Source organism: Musca vetustissima, unplaced genomic scaffold (genome assembly GCF_032173495.1).
Source record: "Musca vetustissima isolate MV318-11 ecotype Yass unplaced genomic scaffold, APGP_CSIRO_Mvet_v1 utg30909, whole genome shotgun sequence".
Classification (NCBI taxonomy): domain Eukaryota; kingdom Metazoa; phylum Arthropoda; class Insecta; order Diptera; family Muscidae; genus Musca; species Musca vetustissima.
The window spans coordinates 126242-151329 of NW_026875978.1; the positions used below are offsets into that span (position 1 = coordinate 126242).

Sequence of the window (25088 nt, forward strand, 5' to 3'; positions counted from 1 at the left end):
ACATACATCCACAGTCACTCGCCAGAAACTTCAGGAGCTTGATTGGGAAGTTTTAATGCATAATTTTTTTTTTCTTGCCAAATTGCCTTTCGCAAAAGCTCATACTAATTGGAATCCGCCTAAGTGGAGAAATATTATGTTCTCGGATGAATTAATATTAAAGACTCAGACATGAAAAAAATTACCGTGAGAAATTCCAAAAATGAAAAGCTCTTGATCCAGCATTGCAAGGTTACTGAGAATCATGGGGGAGGGTCAATAATGGTATTGGACTGTTTTTCTTTTTATGGAGTTCGATATATTTACGAGATTTATGAGGTAATGGATCGGATAAATGTGTTGGAAAACACCTTTGTTGAAGAAAATATACCGCTTGTTTGGGTGTTTCAGCTTGACAATAACCTACAAACATGCAGCAAAACTTGTCAAGGATTGGTTGTGGGAATCAAAAATCAGGGTTTTATAATGGCCAACACAATCATCAGATCTTTATCCTATAGAAAAATCTTTGGAGTATCATAGATAGCAAAATCAAAAAAGTGTCACAAACAAACAAACATAACCTCTTCCCATAGGTTCAGGATGCAAGGAATAGTATACCCAAGGATCAAATTGAACATTTTATTGATTCAATGCCTCGTAGGTGTGCTGCCGTAATAAAAAATAATAGCTGAGCTGTCGATTACTAACAAAATCTGCTTATTTATAAGAAAAAAAAAATAAATAAAAAGTTGCTTTAGTTTTGACCATGCAAAAATTGGGTCAATTTAGTTTTCCATAGAATATTTTTTATTTCAAAATAAATTTTGCGTATATATTTTTGGTTTTTTTTTTTAATGAATAAATTACCTATTTATTTCTAAAAAAAATCTCACTTTAACTTTTCATTTTCCAAAAAAATGTTCCCAAAAAATAATAACTTACCAAAATTACATAAAAGAAATGTTATTTAAAGTGGCGAAAGAGAAGAAGCTTACCTGGAAATAAAGGAAAATAAAAACAAAATTATTAAACATGGATCGCCAATATATATCAATAATAAGAACGGAACCGTTTTTTTTATTACTATTTTGTATTGAACGGCGTATATTTCACTACAATAGTTAAAAATAACTTCATTTGTATCGAAGATCCCCCATATATCTAATTTCTAGAGAATCATTCAATTTGTTTTTATATTTTAACGCCTAAAAGTATGCACCATGCTCGAACAATATTACCAAATAACAGATAGCGAAATAGGGGTGTGTAAATCGACTTTCGACTAATCGATTAATCGACTTTTTGTATTGAAAAGTAAAAAAGTCGAAGTTGACTTTTGATCTTTAAAGAGATCGAAAAGTCGACTATCGATTTTCTTCGCAAATACTTGGTTTATTATCACAAAGCTCAAATTGCCCAAAAATAACACATCCCGGAACTTTATTTTATCTACTGGCAAAAACTTCATAAAAAAATTAATTTTAATCGATTTTTTGGTCAGAGACATAAATTGAAAAGACGACTTTTAGGCTCGACTACGTATCCCTACAGGGAAAATATATATTTTTAGCCTAATACCCCAAATTGGAGCATTTATCATCAAAATGGTTTTATTGTTTTCTAAAGTATATTCCAATATGAGTTATACACCCTTCCATATCAACCAAACCAATTACAGAAGCACTCAGCGGAAATAAGTAGTAGCTGTATGGCGGATGACCAGGCTTTGACCGCTGTTTTAAGCTGATGTTGACATCTTCGTTTTTCCAATTTCTCCGAAGACTTCGCGTGAAGTGGCCACATGAATTGTTTTGCCGAAGAAACAAGCGATCATTTGATACAAAGGGCTTCTTCCACGAACAACATTAGTTGAATTTGGCTCGTCTTCGAAATTCTACAATGTCCTTGGTAGCATTTTTCGACCTCATAGGCATAGATCCATGATTCGTAACCCGTGCCTCTATTTTACAAGTAGATTTCATTTAGAGAACCGTATAAAGCACACAAACATATTTCAAAAATAAATACCACAGATTTACTCTTGACCATGATTCCGAGGAATTATACAAAGTTCCCCATGCCTGCCTACTGGCTACAGATTAAATTGCGGCGCATTTATCAAGATTTACAAGATTCCGAAAATACTTTGTAACTAAATTGATTAATGGCAAATATTTAGGAGCATTTCAACCAATAGGAAGCCTACTACTGAATGGGAAAAATACTTTAACTCATTGCAAATGGGCAAATAGTATCATGCCCCCTAACTAAATTGATGCTATTCCTCCTCTGACATGAGTCACAAAATTTGCACATTTATCTTCATATTTTAGCATAGAAAAATAAGCAAGGACTAAGAAGAACTAAGCCATTGGCAAATGTTTCGATTTACAGTAGAAGTTTGTTTGGGTGGTGTATAAGTGTGCCCGAATGTGTAAGTGTACGTGCGTTTGCAGTTTCATTGGCGCCATAATATTTTTACACTTATTTCCGTTTTCTTTTTCTTACAGAGGCAAGGCAAGGGGTCGGCGGCAGAACATATGTTCCTTTAGTGATTTTCATTTCTACAACTTTCGTTTTTTGTTCTCTGCTTCTGCTTCTTCTTTTTTGAATATAAATCAATGCCTTCTTTGTAAAGACATCCTTCTTCTTCGTCGTTCCGCTCAATAATGGCGGTCCATTAGTTTATTTTCCACTTTTTCTTTCTTTTATTTAGTTCTGGGTTTCCTTCGTTTTCTTATTTTAAAGTAAGAGAAATGAAGAATAGCGCCAAAATTTATTTACTCCCTCTCTGTCAATTGCTATCTGGCAAACAATTGCGGGAAATAAAACTTTACCCTTGAAACAGGAAGCCGTTTCAGAATAGCAAATAGCTTCAAGCCCATTTTAGCCAGACGACAGACAAAGTTTTTTCGTGAAAAATTCGTTTTAAGTTTTTGTTGGTGTGACAAAGAAAAGCCCACAAAAATTTCCAAAATATGAAAGTTTTGAATGAATGGCTAGGCAGAACGAACCTTTGTCATAAGTTGGAAAGCAATACTACTGTGGGGTTGGAATGATAGTGGAGGGAGGAGTTAGGAAAGACGTTCAACATTTTCATGCGGTATTTTAAATATTTTATTTTTTTATAATTAGTAAAATATAATTTTTGGGTGATATTGATATTTTGAGGATACGAAATGTAAATATTATCAGTTAAACCTGTAAATATCGGAATGAGTATTATAAATATAAAAATCTGAAATTTTTCGGGGTCTGTGGCTTGACTCTTCTATAAACGTCAAGTGTGTGCGAACCCATGCACCACTCAATGAACTTCAGGGTGGGTTTCATATCCACTGTTCTATACTACAACCTAAATAAACAGAACAGTATCCCTATAACGAACAAGGGTAATTTTGATGCAATAGTAATCAAATAAGAAAAGCCATCTGATGTCATCTGTATAAGGTTGGTAACTTCTGTACATACGTTGACATTAGTCGATTATCCAGTGACAGTAACTACGAGGTTTGATACGACAAACGACCAATAACTTCGTGGTAGTATTCCTTATTGGCTTCACGACCTTGCGGCAAGATTTCATGGTACACTTCCACCGAACTTGATTGGGTTCTCTAGCTCTCTAAAACATCCGTAAAAATTATTTGGCAGTAAAAATTATTTGGAACGATATACCAATAATAACAGATATGAGCCCGTTTCTTCGACATACCAGGTCACTGTTCCGCTTGACGTACAACACAATTTTTTAACCTAGAATTCATCCGAGATATTTGTAAACCTAACGAAAAGAAGGCGAATCATTGTGACAATTCGAGATCACACACATCGGTTCAAAACTGGTCTCCTTCTTGACCGGTCAAAATATGGAATTTAAATGTCATCCGCCGCTCAAACCTGATATGACACCCAAATGACTTCTTTTGTGGGATCGAATGCCGTACAACTAAAAAAGTGTCAATCGGTGTTGCCGACAGGTCAGCGGAGGTCAGTGACTTAATGTTAATCAAATCACTTAGTCAATACTAACTTAGCTGGCGTATGACAGACCGGTTGTTCCATAAGCCGAGCTTTAAAGAGATTTCCAAGCGCCTCGGCATCTCATCCAATTTGAAAGACCGTTTTCAGAAATGTTGTCTTCTACTTGATCTTTCCATCGGATTCGTGGCCTTAGCCTTCTGCGGGAACCATCACCTACCTCGCTTTTATATGCCTTTTGAGTCGGGGCATCTTCATCCATTCTCACAACATGACCTAGCCTAGATCTTCCGGAGAATTGTTTTCTCAAATGCTGCCCAATATCAACGTCTTGTAGACTGTGTGTTTGGTCTGGCGAGTGGTGGCCTTGCTTTTGAGTTGCTTGCTCAGACATTGCTTACTCAATCCGCTTCAAATTAAATTTAAAGTATATAATGCATTGAGCCCTTGTAGAGGTAGCAGAAGGAGAGGACCACCTTTGACCTTGATCTAGGCTTAGTAAAGCTAAATCGCCTGATATTGGATTTATAAATATCGAAGGCTTTGACCATTTGTGGGAGAGGTACCAGAAGGAGTTGACCAATGGGTCCCATCTTCGGATCGTCCGTTCTCTTGATATTATAAACCTAATTTTTAGCACAATATTGAGCATTTTGTGGGGAGGTACCAGTAGGAGTGAACCGAAATTCCCCATCTTCGTACTTGAAATGTCGCGATGGGCACCAGATGGCCAGATGGACGGACGGGCATTTGTAAATCGATTTCAAATTTTTTGAAACTGATTTGTTCCAAAGAAAAATGGGTTCTAAAACCAATATTTCGATGAGGAATATTTTTTCCGTATCAAAGTGTAAAGTGTATCGAAGCGTATCAATAGTAATATTTTTAAAGATGTGAAGGGATTTTTAAATGAATTCTAAAATTTCAAAACAATAAAGACCTCAAATGAATTGGGATCAAAAAAGAATACAAAAAATTCATGACCTACCACAAAATCAGAAAAAAACCAACAACAAAGGCAAATGACATACAAAACATACAACACTAAAGACCTCACACAAATACCACGACCCACTTTTAATTTCTTTGAAGGATTCAAATTCAGAGAATTTCAATAGAATTTTTCGTTTCGCCTGAATCCCAGACATATTTATACACATTTCCTGGAGTTGGTTGGTTGGTATGCAGAACAAATATGAGGTGGGTACTGCCATTGCCAAAAAAAGAAGGAACAAAAACAACAACAGCAAAAACACGTGCTTAGCAGTTGCTTTCAAAAACAACGGAGATTTTTAGCATTTCATATTACGGTTTGGAATCTCATTCATTTGCCGGTCTTTTTTATTCTCATATTTCAAAGAATGATGCCTCTATCGCAAATTTTTGGTATTTTTTCCATCGAATTAGGAAAATAAAATTGAAATAAATTCAATCACTTACACATTAATATATAAATATAGATGTATATTGGTATGAATGTGTATATGACCTACATTGACATGATATTGAAAGAGGTCACGAACCTAAAAATTAAGGAAGGAGGGAGTAATCAACTCTTTACTCTCAAAAGAAACAAATAACAATTGTCAACAAATACAAAGCATATGTTGCAGGCTATTCAAACATTGCTGCATACTTTTAGGGGCCGCCTAAATCCACCAAATGGTCTAAGTCCACAACCAATGCAAAACTTCTATTCGCTTTGTATTAAATTTGCAGATGGAAATATGACCGACCGTCACAACAACCGATTGGACTTATGAATGGAAGGATGGATGACAAACAACTGTACATACATCATATCATTTAAGTATTATTAGGTCGGTCTCCACAATCATTATACACGTAAAAAGACCGACAAACTGTCGAAATATTCATATTTGCCACCGGCTGGAAGCATTAACCCAAGTTTTCGCATTTCGGATCCATTCGTTATGCATGGCAAACAAACACAAATAGCCAAAACCGAACGTCGAATTGAAAACCCCCATTTCGTAATCTCCAACAAGTGTGAGTACAAGTTTGATTGTGTGTGTGTGTGTGGTATGATGCGATTAACTTTGTTGTTGCATCCAAAGGATGTCGGGCCACAATTGAAATCTTTCATTCTCCATTGGAATGCTGCTGCTGGCGGCTAAAGGCAATGAATGCTGGTTTAGCTAAAATTCTAACGGACCAGCCACCATATCTTGCCGAGCCGGCTTGGATAATTTACAAGAGTCTGCACGGTCTATATGTCTGTCTGTTACGTAGGTCTGTATATAGTGTGTGTGTGTGTCTGTTATGTAGGTCTGTATATATTTATGTAGTTATACGATTTTAAGTGAAAACTTTCATTTTTGCCATGTTGGCATGGCACGGCATGAATGAACGACTACATCGACGACGACGACGACATTGACACAGACTAGTGGTTCAAAGTAGTTCGTGTTCGCCTATCTGAATGGCTGTCTCGCTGGCTAATGTTGCTGAGGTCGTCAAACGTCCTTGAGTTAAATATTCCAAAATAATAACAAAGACAACAACAATGGCAGCTACATTAAGAAACAGAAGGTGGATGCAGCCACACCGCCAGCCACAACCATTAACTATGTCGGGAATGCATCCAACCAGATGCAGGGTGCTTTGGGTTATGAATAATATCAAAATGAAAATATAAATATGTAGCCAATATTAAAATGTTCCAAAACAAATTCATATCATATGTAATTGAACTTATCTCTCTAATATCGGAATCTTGGATGGAGCAAGTTTTCCATTAACTATATAAATTAATATAATATATACACTCAGCCTGTGGTTTACGGAGGTCTTCGAAATTACATACGTGTTTTATTATTCGCTTTGTATAAGGTATTATATGCTTTTATCAAACAGTTTTCGGATTAAATATTGACCAACTCGAATTAGCTTCAAACTAAATTTACATATTTATAAAATATTGACCCTTTGTTAGGAAGGTTCCAGAAGGAGAGGACCAATAAATCCTATCTTCGAACTTGGTCTAAGCCTGGTAAAGGCAATAGGTTGTCAAATGAATTTTTTTCCAGTAAATTTATGTTTGTAACAGGAATTTTTTAAAGGCAATAGGTTGTGCCATGTTTGGTTCAGATCGGACATTCCATTCGCCTGATATTGGATTTGTAAATATTAAACAATTTTATCAATTGTGGGGGAGGTACCAGAAGAAGTGGACCAATGAGTTCCATCTTATGACTTTATCTAGGCTTGGTTAATATAATAGGTTGTGCCAAGTTTGGTTCAGATTGGACATTCCATTCGCCTGATATTGGATTTATAAATATTAATTGATCACTTGTGGAGGAGGTACCAGAAGGAGCGGAACGATGGGCCCCATTTTTTGGATCTGATCTAGGCTAGGTAAAGATAACAAGCTGTGCAGACTATCGTGGGAATGATGATAGGTTTTGTAAAGTTTGGATCAAACCGAATTTTTTGCACAATTTTTTGATGAAATTGGTTACTTCCTTCGAGAGGATTCCTTCGCCGGCAAGACAGGCGATAGGCCATTTGCAAACTCCAAATTGTGTGAAACGGATTTGGTGTCCAAACAAACATGTGGTGTAAAACCAATATTTCGATGAGACACAATTTTGGTGTATCAAAGTTTATAGAAGACCCTCATTAGAAATGTTCAAGGTTGAAATGTTGCCTGTGTCATTTGCCACGTCTACTATGAGCAGAACACAAGTTAAATTGTCATTTGGGGTCAAGAACGGCAAAAAAAAGGGGTTTGGTCGATATGTTGTGGGGTGCATAAAGATTCCACTTCTACTGTTCGTTTTTTGAATTTTATCGAAAACTTTTAGGTAAAGAAATTGTTGTATATCAAGCGGAACAATCGCCATATGACCAAATTTGCGGGACAATGAACAATTTTCGGTTGGATTTGGGTCGTTTTCAAAGACCACGATACGATCGATTATTTACTTGTTTTGGGTTCGTACGTATATATGCATGATTCGTCACGTCTAACAACTTTATATAGGTCCTTTGAATCATTGCAATCGCATTGTTTTAAAATGCCAGGTCAACCTGCGAAGGTTTACCACTAGGTTAAAGTTTCGTTTTCTCGATGATAAATACTTTTTGGCCCCTACCGATGCCTATGAGGCAGAGGGTCGAACCATTTCCAACGACAATGGAGACTTGCAGCAGATTGCTACTCCTCCATCGATACGCACTCTTCATTGCAATATGCTGTGAGGGGGATTTTCTTTTGCATTGTTGCCAGTGCTGATATTGACATCGCTCAGTAGGGTATCGACGATTATCTCACAAAGGTCATGTATGGCTATGACAATGAAACGTAGACCCTTTTATCCCAATGGAAACGTCGATAAGTGCCAAGACCCAAAAAAAGCTCATAAAGTTCGGTGAAATTCGAACGGGTTCTTCACGATTTTATTCGACTACAATATCAGGGAACTGCGGTCAATAAGGAATACTACTTTGAAGTTATGCATCGTTTGTATGAACTGTGGAATACCCAATCATGGATTATGCACCATCATAACGCACTATTCCTAAATTAAAGGCACCGATGGAAGGATTCAATGCCTCGTAATCAAAAATAATGGTTACACTGTCGATTATTAGCTAGGAGAAATATTTGACCCATGCAGCTATTTATTGCAGGTGTCATTTGCTATTGCAGTCGAGTATTTTTTGTATCTAAATAATCACGACGGCAATATTTCCTGATACTGATATGCATTTTGATATTATTTATATATACACACACACTCAAATGCTAATATGTATGTACAATAGCGATTCTAATATTTCTTTGTGTGAAACTAATCAATCAGTATTGTGAGTATGTACCGCATGTGTACGTTTGTCTGTATGTATTTGCCATTAAAATTATCCACCATACTACTATTTGCCAGCAAATAAATACAGAGAAGAGCGAGTCAAAAAAAAAAAAAAATAATACCAATTGTCGATAGCCACAATACATACACACACTACATACCTACATACAATCGAATATACATACATAGGAGATGACGCTGTCATATTTACGATGCCGGTACAAAAGGTTATTGACCGACAACGGTGCAATGTAATTGCAATATTTTGCGGTGGCGGGGGAACAGCATGAGGTTGTGCCGTTCGCCGGCAACAGCGGCAGAGGCGGCGACGGCCTATAACTAAGCATTGCGATTAGTTATACCACCAATGTGCCAAATAATGACAAAATGGAAAGAGAGCGTGTAGAAAGAAAAAAAAAACAGTGGTGTGGTGTGGAGGTAGACTCAGCTGTTTTGTTTATGGGGTCGGTGTCATAAACAAAAAAATACAAAACAAAACAAAAAAAAATAGCAATAACTTAATTGCAAACGTTTAATTTGGATGTGTAAATAATAAACACAGAACTAAAAATGGTGTACACAAAAAAAAAAAGTCGTTTTGGGCCCGACAGACATACATACAGATAGACACACACATTATTACATAGCAAAAATTTTTACACAAAACGAAGACAACGAGGCAATAACAAAGTTTTCTAAATGTGTAAAAAATGAATGAAAGAAAAAAGGAGGAAGACAACAACAACAACAACAATAAAAACAAAACAAAAAAAATGAATGTAATGATGTTTGTTTGGAGCGGGGGTAGGGTGATGTTGCGAAGTGTAATGTAAGGTGGCTGGCTTTTGGAGTGTTGTTGGAGAATTTGCTAAAAAAAAAGAGGTTAGCAGTGTGCACTTGTTGTTGATGTTGTTGTGGATGGTGGTATTTAGTTCCGTTGCTGTTGTTTGCATGAAACAAAAACAAAAAATGTAGAACACAACCTTGAGAATGCCGCCGCCAACCAAATAATAAAAAACAACAAACGAGAGACTGAGTTTGATGTAGCATTGTATTTGTTGTTGTTTTTTATTTTGTGTGTTTGTTGTTGCTGTTTTATTTTTATATAAAAAAAGCAAAGCAAAGAAATTTATACGTACCCCAATCAAATACAAACTGAAAAAAATCACTCGGTCATACCCAATTACAACCATACATACATATTATGTATATCAAAGGTATGGTTTGTGTGTACATTGTGTTTCATTGCACATTTCTTCTTCTTCTTCCTACATATATATATTTTTAGTAGCTAAGCAAAAAAAAAACCAAAACAAAAAATAAATATATAAATAAAACGACAACACGTGAGCCCCCTTCAAAATATATGCGAGAGGCCGGTTCCTTACAATCGAACCCTCCATCCCCCCACCACCAAAAATAATGGGGGCTTGGCCTGTCGTTGTTATTATCTGAAGCAGCAGGAATTTTGTAACACATCCCCAAACCGATACCACTTTACAATTACTCCTACTACTACAACAACAACAAAAACACCGCCAACATTCTGATTCACTCACTGATTTTTCCCATAATAGTGGCGCTGCTGCCGCCGCCACCATTGACTCACAGATGATGAAGGCAATTTTGTGTTTTTTGTTAAGCTTTTTTATTTATATATATTTTTTATTGTTGTTGTTGTTTTTGTTGCTGCTACAACACTTGGTAGACATAACGTAGACAGACAGACTGAATGAAGGACAAACCTCCCAGACAATGTGACGTCGTCAAAATGAAAAAAAAAAAAAAAAAACAAAACAACAACAAAAACATCAAAAGCAAAAAAAAACAAGAGGAAGTAGTTGCAAGTATGTATAAATATGTAGGTATATAAGTGTATGTATATATGATAGATAGATGTGGAGACGAGCAGCAGAGCACAACAAGCGATCAAGTGCTATTTTTACACTGATAACCCAATAAACGAAAACAAAACTAAGAAAACTAAAATAAAAGTAAAAACTAGAAGAAAAACACAGACGCAAATACTATCAATGGCAACTATACCTGGATTATGTAGTCCACAGAAACACACACAAATGATTGCATTTTTTTGTTGCCGGGATGAAGAAGAAATAATTTCGTTGATTTCAAAATTAATGAAATGCTTGGTATTAGGTTAAAGAATATGATTCAAATGTCTTTAGAACTACTATTGGTTACCCTCACGTAAATTCAACAAATTTACTCCAACATAAATTTCAGTATAATGCAATTATCGCCCATGTGACATGTTCCGAGAGTTTTTGAATTCCCATACTTTTTTAAATTCCCATGTTGTGCAAAATGGTGTGCTCAATCTCGAGCGAAAGTGCGACTCGAAAGCATTGCTATGTTCAATATGTTACGAAATGTGTTCAATAAAAGATCATATGTTTCATTGGAATTTTCAATTTGTTTACCAACAAAATTAAGAAAAAAAATATGCCTGCTGGCTTATTAATTGCCCTGGTTTCTACCAGAAAAAGTCTAATGATACTGGAACGTGTTAAAATAAGCATTTATGGATATTTTGAGAGAAGTGGGTCCTTTCATACACAAGGGTGCCATTCCCGAAAGCCTCCACTTAGCAAGTACATTAAGATTTCTGGCTGTTGGTGGGTTTCAGGGGGTAGTGGCAAATGATTTAAATATAAGTGTTGATCGCACAACAATGTGTAAAATATTGTGGAGAGTAATGAAAGTCCTGAAAGACAAAGTGTGTGCAAACTGTGGACAGCTGCAGACCAGGATCCAGCCATGATGCTTTTATTTGGCATATGAGAGCTGCTAGGCAGCATTAACAAAAGAGGAAATGGTACGCAAAATAGTTGGCTTGGGTAAATTCCAGTCAGGGTGGAAAAATTGGGCTGGGGAAATGTTGGCTTTTCAAATTGGAGTCTATTCGGTTCAAAAACAAGTAAAAAAAGTGGCAGGATCCCAGCCCTATTCGTTCACATAGATCCAAATTGTACCATATATAGAATCATTTAGTATTTTTCTCACTTATAAGTTCGAATTTCCAACACTACCTCAATCCTTTACTCTAACAATAATTTGAATTTCAAATATAAGTTTTTCATCTCTAGCCGTTCACTCAAATCTAAATTGAAATACATGTAGAACCTCCATGCCTCAATCCTACACAACAACAACAGTAATTTCAATTCCATATTTTGGGATTCCCGGGATTAAATTTCAAGATCTCATCCCTATCCGCTCACACTAATCTTATATTTTGTACCATTTAGTCTTTTCGTAGATATAAGTAAGAATTTCCTAAACTGCATCAACCTTGTTCCCATACCATTCCTTTCGTCTCATATTGGATATATAAATATTGAAAATTTTGACCATTTGTGGGGGAGGTACCAGAAGGAATGGACTAATGGGCCTCACCTTCGGACTTGATCTAGGCTTGGTAAAGATAATAGGTTTTTCAAGGTTTAGTTAAAATCGGATAGTCCATTCACAATTTTGACCATTTTGTGGGGGAGATACCAGACGGAGTTTTCCGATATTCCTCATTTTTAAAACCTCAACTAAGGGGAAAAAATATTACGATACCCAAATATTGTTTAAAATCGATTACTGCCTTCAAGAGTTATCGTGCGCATCAGCCGACCAGACTGACGGACATTTGTAAATCGACTGAAAATTGTCTGAAACAGATTTGGTGCAAAGAAACATTGTTAGACCCTATTTCGACGAGAAACATTTTTGGCGTAGAAAAGTGTATATAACATCATTAGCCATAAGGCTGGAGGTATAAAGAGGCGAGGAATCGGAGAGAATAGATAAACTTTGGGATATTATGGTCGGTTTAAGACTCTTATACAATTTATGGTATCTTGACAATTATGTTATGCCGATACAAAGTCTCCATGAAGAAAAAAGTAGGTTAAAGCATCTAACAAAAATGGGGTAGAAAACTAATATCAAATAAGGGTCTATTCGGTTGAAAAGCATGCATAAATTTCTAAAAGCTCCATATATTTGGGAGTGTCGTTTTATGGGGACCGATAATTCTCATTTTCAATACCAAACATCAGAGGAGTAGCAATGTATGTTCAAAATTTCAAAGCTATTTCTAAAATGCAGTCGTGTCTGTATGCCCTGAATCATCGATATAGAGAGCACCTGACGCAGGCAAAAATAGATTAGGGAAGAGAGAGGCACATTTGAAAACTTTTTGCTTTCAAGCCTCTTAAGTTTATTTAATTCATATTTGTTTTTTTTTATAAATTGATTAACTAATAGGTACATTCGATGTTTTAAACCTTTACACCCGATTCTTTTGAACAATCAGTATCAGTAAGATAATATCATATTCTAAGAGAGGGAAGAATGTTTCCTTTATTAGTCTCAGTAAAAGTATAGGTGTGTTCGAACTCAAGTTAAAAATGCAGCGAATTAAACTTATGAACTCTTTTAAAGTGGATTCTTTATCATGTCTGCCTTTTATTTACACTTCATCGTTTTTTTTTTTTTTGCATTATCCAAACAAACCTTTAAATATAACTATCCCACAATACCTGACGACCTACATCAACAACAACAACCAAAAAAAACCGTAAAATATAAACACGACCCCACACAAAAGAAATTGTTATCATCATCCGCATATCCTTAGACATGGAAACGACTAATTTGGTATTTGTTGTTGTTCTTGTTGGTTGGTTTTGGTGGCATGCATATACAACACGGAGGTTGAAACCCCATCCATTCATTCATTGGTTCATCCATCTCATCGGCGAGGTTGTCGACATCGACATCATAGGAGATATGTTGGTGGTAACCAAAAACCAACCACACACACACAACAACAACAATTTAACATGAAGAACAAAAACAATGGAGACAGCACAAAAAAAAAACATAACACAGAAAAAAGAACATTAAAAATACCAAAACAAGGAAGGAAGGAGTAGAGTAACAAAACAAAAACAATGTCCCCTTCCAATAGCAAAAACAACAACAAGAACAACAATATCAATGTAAAATTCAAGAATAACAGCAACAACAACAACGGTACAAGTCTAAGCATTGGCCTTGACATTGACCCAAATTGGTTGGATGACGGCAGCAGCAGCAACAGCAGGCAGGCTGACGGGCAAGGCAATGCTTTCGCCAATGGTTATGGATTTAGACGACTTGGAGGAATGATTATTACACCATGCCAAGTAGTATCGTATAGATAGTCATGGGAATTCATATCGACTTGTTTATATTGGTAATAATAACAGGATTACATTACTATCCTTGTAAATTACATCTTTACATTCACTTATTTACAATTTCGTGTTCTCAGAACCATATCGTTTTTTATGATATACAATTTTTATGGTTACGATGCGAAATTGAAGTTTCTATTACATGTTTATTTTAATATATTCTCTTTTGCAGCAAAGTGGTTTGCTAGACATTAATATACATACATCGCCATAAAGAGAATATGGGTCATGCACTACCTACCAGAAATAAGATCAATACTGGGTGAGATAAAAAAAACTGCATCGAAGTCAAGCGCCATAATTTTTACACTTTTTTTTAAATTTATTGAATGAAAGCAAAAAATGTCGGAAATAGCGTCAAATTTTAGAATAAATTTAAATTTTATGTTTAGATTTAGAATAAATTTAGATTTTGTTCGAAGGCCTTTGGCGCGAAGGCCAATGAAATCATCACACGCTGCCCGATTGTTGCTCTGCTTGAGGTGATCGACACTTTGCCCTTTGCCTTTTTTAGTGCCACACTTTGCTTTTTTTTAGTGCCAACCTTTCTTTCCAAAATACTCCAGACACAGATGTTGGTGGCCATTGTGCGCTGGAAATGAAGCGAGGAACCTCATTTTGAAACCATTCTTGGGTGGCACATCCACCATGGTCCTGTTGGAATGTCCAAGGTCTGCGGCCAAAATGTTTGCGTGCCCAAGGCTTTAATACACCCTCCAGAATGATGATATCGATATTCGATTAATACGAGCGAAGAGCTACCCTCGGCTGTTATGGTGGCCCACACCATCACCACGGCCGGCGCTTGAATTTTGGTGGCCAACCGAAGGTTCACATTTTCAGCGGACCTCTTTGGCAAGTAAACACGATAATTTTGTTTGTTTACAAACTGCTGGACAACGAATGTTTTCTCATCGAAGAAAACAAAATTCGGCAGTTCACCACCTTCGGCTATGCTCTTTAGCTCTTTTCAGTTTATTTTCTTTCTGTTCCATCACGAATAACTTTTTTCTGGAAAATTCTTACCAAAATGCTTTTGTACGCTTGTAAACAATATAATGACCTGTCACTGGAAAATTTTTAACAGCTTCCGGTCGAGTGGCTTAGAAATGACAGCAGTTGGTTGCAGTTTTTTCATCTCACCCTGTATATAATGTGCATCGAAAAACGACTTTTCTTTGGGACGGTATTAAAGACTAACCCTTAACCATTAATACACCAACACGCAAAAGCTACAGGTACTCCATAAACCAATTACTCAGGACCATGTTCGGAATATTCTCACCAGAAACAAACCAGAAACCCATGCGGAAGCAGGTTTAACGTAACGTATGAAATGGAAATGGATTAGCCACAACTTAAGAAAAAAAATGTCCATAGCAGAATCTTGAATTTAATCCCCTAAGATCACGAAATCAATGTCGGCCAAGAAACATCAGGAACAAAGACAAAAAAATTATTCAAGGAAGAAGCATATCGAAGTTAATTTTCGCCTTTTTCTTTAATAAAACTGGTCATTTGGCGACTGTTCCGCTTGAGCACCTCTGTGCTTGCCCGAAATTTACGGAGAAATTCGAATAAAGATCTTACACATCGCCGCTCAAACCACCTTCTTTTTCACCGTCCAAAAAATGGAATTGGTGGCTGGATTGATTTTTCCAGCTAATATCGTCTTTAAATACTAATATTTATGCCCTCAGCCTTATGGCTAATGAGGGTAAATAAAAAAATATCAAAATATTGTTTTTTTTTTTTATTTTGTCCAAATTGGTTGTAGACAATATGAAGTCGACTTACAAATGTTCATTCGCCCGTCTGAAAGGACGATGCGCTCGATAACTTTTGGTAATAACCAATCTCATCCAAGCTTGGCAATTCATAATATATTTAGCAAATATAGATCAAGATGACCAATCGGTCAATGGTTTCAGTTACCCCTACATAGGATCAGAATTTTAAAAACATGCCAATTTTATATGTAGAGAATGGACCATCCGATTTGTTCCATTGATTGCACATCGTAATGTTTTTAATATTACCTAAATTAAATCCCAAGATGGAGATCTGAATGGCAATTTTTCCTAGAGAACCACCCAACCAGTGTTGCCAATTTAGCACTTTTAGTGCTAGATTTAGCACTTTTTAAACTCGTTTAGCACCAAAAAAATGGGTCTAGCACCTAGCACTTTTTTTAGCATTTTTTATTTTCCAGTAATTTTTTATAATTTTTGTTTCATCCCAACAAATTTTCGCGTTTTTCGATTTCATATTGACACATTGAAATTCCCCTATGTTGAATTTGATTTTCCAATGTTAAAAAAGTGACAGTAGATTTGTAAGCAGGTACTTCATATGGTGACTATGACATTGTCTGCTAGTAGATTGTTTATTTGAAAAAAAAACAAAAACAAATAAAGCGTTCCATTGGAATTTTCTGAAAATAGAAAAATTCCGGCAAACATATATTTTTATACCCTTCACCACACTATGGTCAGGGTAATATATATTTGTGCATATGTTTGTAACATGCACAAGGAAACGAGATAGACACACGGTTCCTTTCGAGAATATGCATCGAATCACTTTTTAAGCCGATTTATGCATGTCCGTCTGTCTGCCCATGTTAAATTGTAAACAAAGTACAACTCCCATTTTTGATTCGAATTCGATTACATTTGGCAGAGCTTATTTATTTGGGGAAATATGTTCAGATGTAGATATAGATTCCATATATATTTTCGTCCGATTTTAGGTAAGTAGGGCACACAAAGCCCTATATATTCTTCGATTTGCACGAAATTTGTACATAGGGTAATGAATTAAGCCTAAAAAAACGCGTGTTAAATTTCGTGAAAATCGGTTCAGATTTAGATATAGCTCCCATATATATTTTCGTTCAATTTAATGTAAATGGTGCACCAAAGTCCCTATTAATACATCGATTTGCACGAAATTTGGCATAGCGTACTGAATTGAGTCTAGAATGATGGGTGGTGAGTTTCGAGAAAATCAGTCCAGATTCCGATATATGTAGCTCCCATATTTATTTTCGTCCGATTTTATGCAAATGGTGCACCAAAGTCCCTATATATCTTACGATTTGCTTGCGAATTAAGCGTAGAAAGACGTGTGTTAAATTTCGTGAAAATCGGTTCAGTTTTAGATATAGATCCCATATATATTTTCGTTCAATTTAATGTAAATGGTGCACCAAAGTCCCTATTAATACATCGATTTGCACGAAATTTGGCATAGCGAACTGAATTGAGTCTAGAAAGATGGGTGGTGAGTTTCGAGTAAATAGGTCCAGATTTCATTATATGTAGCTCCCATATATATCTTGGTCCGATTTTATGTAAATGGTGCTCCAAAGTACCTATATATCCTACGATTTACATGAAATTTTGCATATGGTACTGCAAAATTTCTAGAAAGATCTATGTTAAATTTCATGAATATCGGTTCAGATTTAGATATAGCCGATTTTAGGTAAATAGTGCACCAAAGTCCCTTTATATCCTTCGATTTGCACGAAATTTGGTATAGGATACAGAATTGAGTCTAGAATGATGAGTGAAATGTTTCCGAAAAATCGGTTCAGATTTCGATATAGCTCCCAAATGTAAATATATACTCACTCGATTTTGCATTAATGATGCACCGAATTTCTAATATTTGTGCGATTAGCTCGAAATTTTGTACAGCGTATCAAATTGAGACTATAATGGCGTTATTGCGTTTTGTTGAAATTGGTGCAGATGAAGCCATAGCTTCCATATGTATTTCGAAAGGGTGTCTGATTGAAATTAATTGATTACAATTAATTACAGTTACTTTGGGTTATTGGGGCGCTGCCGTTAACCAGCAACCCCTAAATATGTATATATTAATAATTTCTGATAACGAGATTTTTTACTCAATTTGAAATATCAAATTAAAGGCAATTCGATTTTAAAATGTGTTTATGAGGGCTACGCTTAAAAGTGGACCAATGTTGATAATTTTTGGTAAGAAGACTTTCTACACAGGGAGAATCCGCATAGGTTGAAAAATGTGCCCAAATCCTTAAAAAAAATCTAATATTGGGTATGTTGTACACAAAAAAGACCGATATATTTAATTTCCAATTCCACATGTCCTAGGGGTAGTGCAATATATGGGCAAAATTCCAAAGCTCTGTTTTCAATATTGCGACCTTAATCGGATGGACATGGCTAAATCGACAAGGAGTAGCCTTTAAGAATAAATGGGGTCTCTGATGAATATTTCATTATTACATATTAACAATTTTGTTCATTTAATTTTTTAGCACATTTTTCTGGCACTTTTTTTAAATTTCTAGCACTTTCTAGCATTTTTTTCAACAAAATCTAGCATTTTTTCTCAACAGAGTTTTGGCAACACTGCACCCGACAGATATTCACCACTTCGATAAAAAATAAATAAATAAATGGCGTATCATTTATGCCTCAAACCTGACAGGCCTTCATTATCATACTACAGTAGTTTTAATTTAGTTGCTTTGTACATAGCTACACTTTGGATTTAGCTGCACAAAATTAAAAATTTTGCATTTAGCTGCACAGAGAATATCAAGTTAAAAGAAAAACAGTCGTTCACATAATAATAATGGAATAAGTATATGCGTTACAAACAATAGTCCTTCTGTTTCATTATAATACACTTAGCATTGATCCCATATTTCAGAAAATTTAACATTGTCCCATTTTTATGCAGTGATTTCACTTACGTGCACGTTGAGGCAAGTAAGTGGTTTAAGGTGTCTACACTGAAATAATGGCATGTGTTTTTTGAACAGGTAAGTCAAAACTACCGTAATAATAGATTCAGTGAAACTATCGGCTATATAGGAGCATTATATCTGCTAGCACCCCACACTAACCCACCCCATTTTGAAAAATTAGACCGACTGACACACTTTTTTACTTGTTTATAAAAATATTTCGCTTTAAAACATGTAAACAACACTTTAGCAATCGCCGATAATAGTAAAAGGTAAAAAGTTTTACTGGTGATTACATTTAATTTAATTCAGAACTAATTACTACTACAAATTATCTTTTGTATAACACAGTCAAGCTTGCCTATTACGAACTCATGAAAGCCGAAGTTTGTTTCGTTATGTACGGCAATTAAAAAAAAGGAAAAAAAAACATTGTCATCTCTTTGGTGATAAGTCATGTGAGATCAGAAAATATATCCGACATAACCAGCACATTTTCTAATTTTCTTCATGTTTGTTATATCATCCATATAAAGCTGCGCGGTAGTCATATTTAAAAACTTCGTACATTTCTTGGTAATTATTTCTGCTTATACAAAAAAATGTCGAACAAAAAAGTCTATTGTTATTCCAGAAAACCGAAAAAAAACTTTGGCATTGTAGTGCATTTTAAATAGAAAATCCGTTAAATGTCATTAAGCTTTGATCCAAATCAACGACAAAAACATTGTGGAATTATTGAGGGGAGTAGCGAGAAAAAAATGTGAAATACAATAACGCTAAATATGAAAATATGAAAACGTATTTGAACCATGGCCGGCCGAAAAATCAACAAAACAAAAACATTAGAAATGTAGCGACAATCATGTATTGCGATGACGTTAGGTAGGACACAGCAGATAAACAAACCAACCAACCAACTAACCGACAGTTAGGCCGACCGACTGATCGGCAAAAACATACATACATATAACTAAACAAACGATAAAGAGATACACAATACACCGACCATAAATAACTGTATTGTCATTTGAATAAACAATAGATTTGATTGTCTGATTGACTGACGACGAGGACGAGGAGGCTTTGCATACGTTATGCGTTTTTGTGTTATTCTTCTACGTTGCTTCTATATTTGCCCATATTCAGATTGATGACTATGGGGTAGACGACTGTATACTCCATGGGGAGACAAACCCGCCACCACACCGCACCACAAATATAGACGACAAATAATTGGATAGACGAGACAAATGACTGCATCATCGCTTTTGAGTGGGGGCATAGACTGAGAAAATCTGTGACCACCAACAAATAGCCCCGTTTGTTGCAATGAGTCACCCACCAGCCAGTCATGTAGTGTGATGATGTTGTTGGAGGCGGCAGTGGTGGTGGTGGTTACACTGCGTTTATTCGTGACCAAACAATCAAATGATATCTGTGTTATTTTTTTGTTTTTTTTTTATTATTATTTGCTCATAAAGTTGCATTGCAATATTTGCCAATGTGAAGGTGGGGGTAGTTGGATAATTTCAGGATAAAATTAGATTTTATCATTACCTACAATGTTACAAAACTTTAGGATACCTTTGTAGTAGATGAATTTTGAAACGAACATTAGGGAGTTGGGATCATATTATCCCATAATTCTGTGACTAATATAAAGAACGCATAATACCCTAATGCGTTACCATTAGTTTACAATATGTTCTTCATCCTGAAGTCCTTCATAGAAAGGCCCTGTATTTCAAGCAACAGATTTTTCATTCCCATAATTAATGAATCCAGCCAATAATTTAAATGTGACGAAGTAGTACCCCACTATATTTTATTTATTTGCTTAAACGTGTTTGCAATATTTCGTTGTTGGTGTCACTTTTTGGCCAACAACATATAACAAATAGCCGGAGACAAAACAACACACCTAGGTCACACACATACACATACACATTATTTCATTTGGTGTTCGTGTTCTCCTGGTTATACTTTTTATTTGACTTTGATTGCATTCAAAATGAGTTGGCTTGGTCCCACAACCAAGTGGCGGAATAGTCACCACAATAATGTCAGACCGGGGAGGAGTCTTTTTGATGCCATAAATTAGTATTTTGTTGCATTTGTTGTGTTATACGGCAAAAATAAATTGTTACTCATTTACAGATACGACGAGATGTCGTTATCGCGTTGGGCGCCACATAATAAACATTGAACAATTATTATACACAGAGAGAAAAATCTCAGTACTAATTGTAGTGAAAATCAGTTTTTGGAATTTGTACACTTTGTGGGGGGAGGAACTAGAGGGAAAGGTACCAAAATTCGTCATGTACAGATTAGATCTAGGTTTTATAAAAATAGTGAGACGTGTCAAAAGAAAAAATACCCAGCCAAGCGAATATTTAATCCGTTTCATATGAATTTTATTTGTGACACTTTTTGTGAGTGGTTCGGATTGGTACGTAGTAGTAGAGGCTAAAATTAGACTTTTCAATGTGGCGGATACACAATATATTTTTTTTAATCCTGACCATTTCATGGGGGATGTGCAACGAGTAGTGGGCCAATATGACCCATTTTCCATCTTTACATAGGCTTGGTAATCGCTTGACGTTTTCAAAACGTTTAACCTCTGTGTTGGGATGTTCCATGTTCGAACTTGATCTAAGTTAATAATGAATTATTATGATATGCAAAATGTGAATCAAATGAATAATTCCCCGTTTCGTGCCTGAAACGGATTTGATTCAAAGACAGCCGTAATTAGAAGATACTGCTCAACAAAATTTATTTCAATCCGAACCACTGCCCAAATTAAAGATATCGGTGAAAAAAGAAATTCAGTAAAAATCTTAGTTTCCGGACGAATTTGGAAGAAAATTTTTGTGAAATTTCGAAAGAAAATAAGATTTACTGAAAAAAAATCAGTCGATTTCTGAAGAAAATTTTTGAGAAATTCTAAGGAAAATTTCACTAATTTTGAGAATATGCCACTTCAATAGAAATTACTCTTCTCCGTTTAGGATATAAAAAATGGGAAAATATGAAATAATTTCTAAAAACAAGTAAAAACGTGTCCGATGGTAGCACCGACAGATATATACCCTCCTCCTCAGTCTATGGTTTGCTGAGGTCATCGGAATTATTCGTTTTATATAAAGCATATGCTTTAATCAATCAAGTTTATAAAATATTGAATCATTGTGGGAGATGTACCAGAAGAAGAGCGCCGACAAATCACACCTTCGGACATGATCTAGACTTGGTAAACATAATAGGTTGTGCAAGGTTTGGTTCAAATCGGGCATTCCATTCGTCTGATATTGGATTTATAAATATTGACCATTTTGGCCATTTGTGGGGGAAGGTAGCACAAAGAGTGGACCAATGGGTCCCAACATCGGACTTGACCTACGGACATTCCATTCTCCCAACATCGGACTAGATCTACGCTAAATATAATAGGTTGAGCAAATTAGGGTTCAACAAAATGGGTAGTCTTGCGTTTGCATGATATTATAAAATTAATTTTTAGCACAATTTTGACCATTTTGTGTGAGAGGTACCAGAAGAAGTGCACCGATATTCCTCATCTTCGAACTTGAGTCACATTTTTGGAGAATCAAAGTGTATATACTTTCATTAGCGTAGGGTATAAAAAAAACTTATATCGGAAATTAGAGCCTACGGAAAAAATGTTAGCTGTGCTGTAATTAATTTGACAAACCGCCCCTGGAATCGAAATTCGGAGAATACGTCTTCAAATGAATTTTCCCTGCAATAGCTATTGTGAGAGCTTCCATTTGGATTATTTGAATTTTGATTCATTAATAATTATGACCCTTTGCAGAAGATCGATATTGAGACATATTGTCCTATACTGAAAACGGATTGTCTGTAGAACTCTGGCCGATTTTATAAATTCTTTCCATGCTTAAAATATCTACAGTAAATCTAGACATCTCCTATAGCTCCATTATACAGTGTGCTGGAATACCTTCTAAGTCTTATTTAGCCTAAAAGACGTCCCACTTCAATAAATGGTGGGACTTTCTTCCCTGGTTTTTTACAAACAGAACATTTCCAAAAAGTTGTCTTCAAAATTTTCAATAAGTAGAAGCTTTTTTCAAGTTGTTGATGGGCAGAAGACTATGTATATTTTTTAAAACATTCATGGTAAAGGTTAAAGAAAATAGTTGCAGAACTTAACCAAGTCCATATTTGTCTTTTTACATGGAAGATTAATGGATAAAATGGTCTTTGAAAACTTTTTATGAGTAGATCTTTTTCTATAGGTCTTCAATGAATAGTAGCAAAAGTTTTGAAGGTATGATATATACGGATTTCCTTGACAGAAGTGTTGATGAAAGAATTCTAATGAAATAAGGACATCTCATATTTAACATTTAATTTTTCTATAACCCTCACCTTTAGATAGGAGACCTTTTAGAATATCATTTCAAAATTTTTCAATTTTTAAGGAACCAGGAACTTGTTTTGGGGAGACATTCTAATGATTTTTAGAACAAACTATTTTTAGTGGAATACCCATTCCGACATGAGGCAGGATTTTTTAATATCTTTAGATAACAAGTAGGGGTATTTTTAACGATTGATATTGTTGTATAATTGCACGTCTCTTCTCCTCAATAAATTTCCACATCAATATATGGATGCCTTAACCAAATTATCCAGGGATACAAATAGCTACAAAATAAAAAAATTCCAAAAACTGTCATCACTTACCTGATGAGGTGATGGTGAGGCTTGTGAAGGTTGAGGTGACGGACTGGGCGCATGACTCGGACTACTGCTTGGCGGTGGACCACCGTGCTGGGCATGATGAGGTGATGCTGGTGGCAGGGGATGACTACCGGGGCCAGGACTAGGTGCAGGCGATGAACCGCCAGGCCAAGGCCGATTTGGTTCCGGATACTGAAAAAAGAGAGACGAAGAAAAAAAACAAACAAAATAGTAAATAAATTAAATTGAACATTGCAAATTGGCGAAGGAAATAAATTAATAATTCAGCTGTTGTTTTCCCACAGCGCCCAACAACATGTTATATAAATAGAAAATACAACAAAACCCTATTTTTATAGAAAAAATATTTATAAAATTAAATGGAAAATGGATAGGGAGAATACAAAAAAAAAAGGATATATTTACGAAAAAAAATCACTAGTTTTTGTGGCAACTAATGTCGAAACAAATTGTATTTTTCCAGTAGTTTTTCTTTTTTTGCATCTCTGTGTGTGCGTTTTCTGTGGAACGCTGCGTTTTTTCACTTTGTTTTTCTGGTTTGTGGCTACAATTGAACAACAATTGTAAAAAGAAAAAAAAAGTTATGGACATGTGTGTGTGAAAGAAAACACGTCCGAACGAAATGTTTTTCTGTGTCCTTGTTTCATTTTTTTCTTTTTGCTGAAGTCGAAAGAGCACGATTTTGTTTGATAATGAAATGAAAAACATTGTGTGTGTTGTGTTCACACAGCTCCATACACACTATCACATACATACTGATGAAGATTTTGTGAAAAAAATCTACATACATATGAATAAAATTAATCCTTTATTAAAATTACATGTGCAGCATTCATACCACAACGACGTAAATATAATAGATTGAAAAGTATTTTTTGTGTTCCAGAAATATTTTTATTACATTTCAAATTAATGATTTATGTCAATTATTTTTAATACGTTCAATAAAAGATTTGGATGTCATGTGGTTACATGGAAATAAAATAAAAATTAGCAACTACACATATAAATATATAATACTTTTTATTTTTTATTTTTTCGAAAGTTATGGCATATGTAGATTTTGCCTTTCTCACGTTTATATATTTTTGACAAATCACAGAAGGCTATAAGTCCTCAGAAGAATGATTTAAATTCAGAAAGATTTTCAATGTAAAAATATCTCTGGATGGATTTCTGGGGAACCTCAGAAACGTCTTTTAGTCACAGAAAGCCTTAGGATGGTGGACATCAAAAAAACATCTCCTATCTATGAGTTTTATAGATGACCCCAAAAATGTATTTTTATGGAAGTCATCAGAAGGGTCCTCAATCAAATCTATCTATATATCGAAAACAAAATCTTCCATGGAACATCTTAGAATACCTTCTATCTGCAGAACTAATCAGAGAGCTAAATCATTAGTAAAATACATCAAGTATATATTCTATAGAAAACTTTAAAAAGTTCTCCAACATGAGGATATTTTATGAAAGGGTCTGTATGAAGAAGAGAGATTTTGAATTTATGGAAGATTTAAAAGGTTTTCT

At 35.3% G+C, this 25088-nt stretch overlaps 1 protein-coding gene across 1 annotated transcript in view; it reads right to left on the minus strand.

Moving 5' to 3' along the window:
* Positions 1–25088, minus strand: part of LOC133338523 (trithorax group protein osa) — a 73951-nt gene that overhangs the window by 43068 nt on the left and 5795 nt on the right. Inside the window, exon 3 of the mRNA XM_061546692.1 lies at positions 23541–23729. Within this exon, the coding sequence (XP_061402676.1) occupies positions 23541–23729 (189 nt within the window). The remainder of the gene's footprint in view (positions 1–23540; positions 23730–25088) is intronic.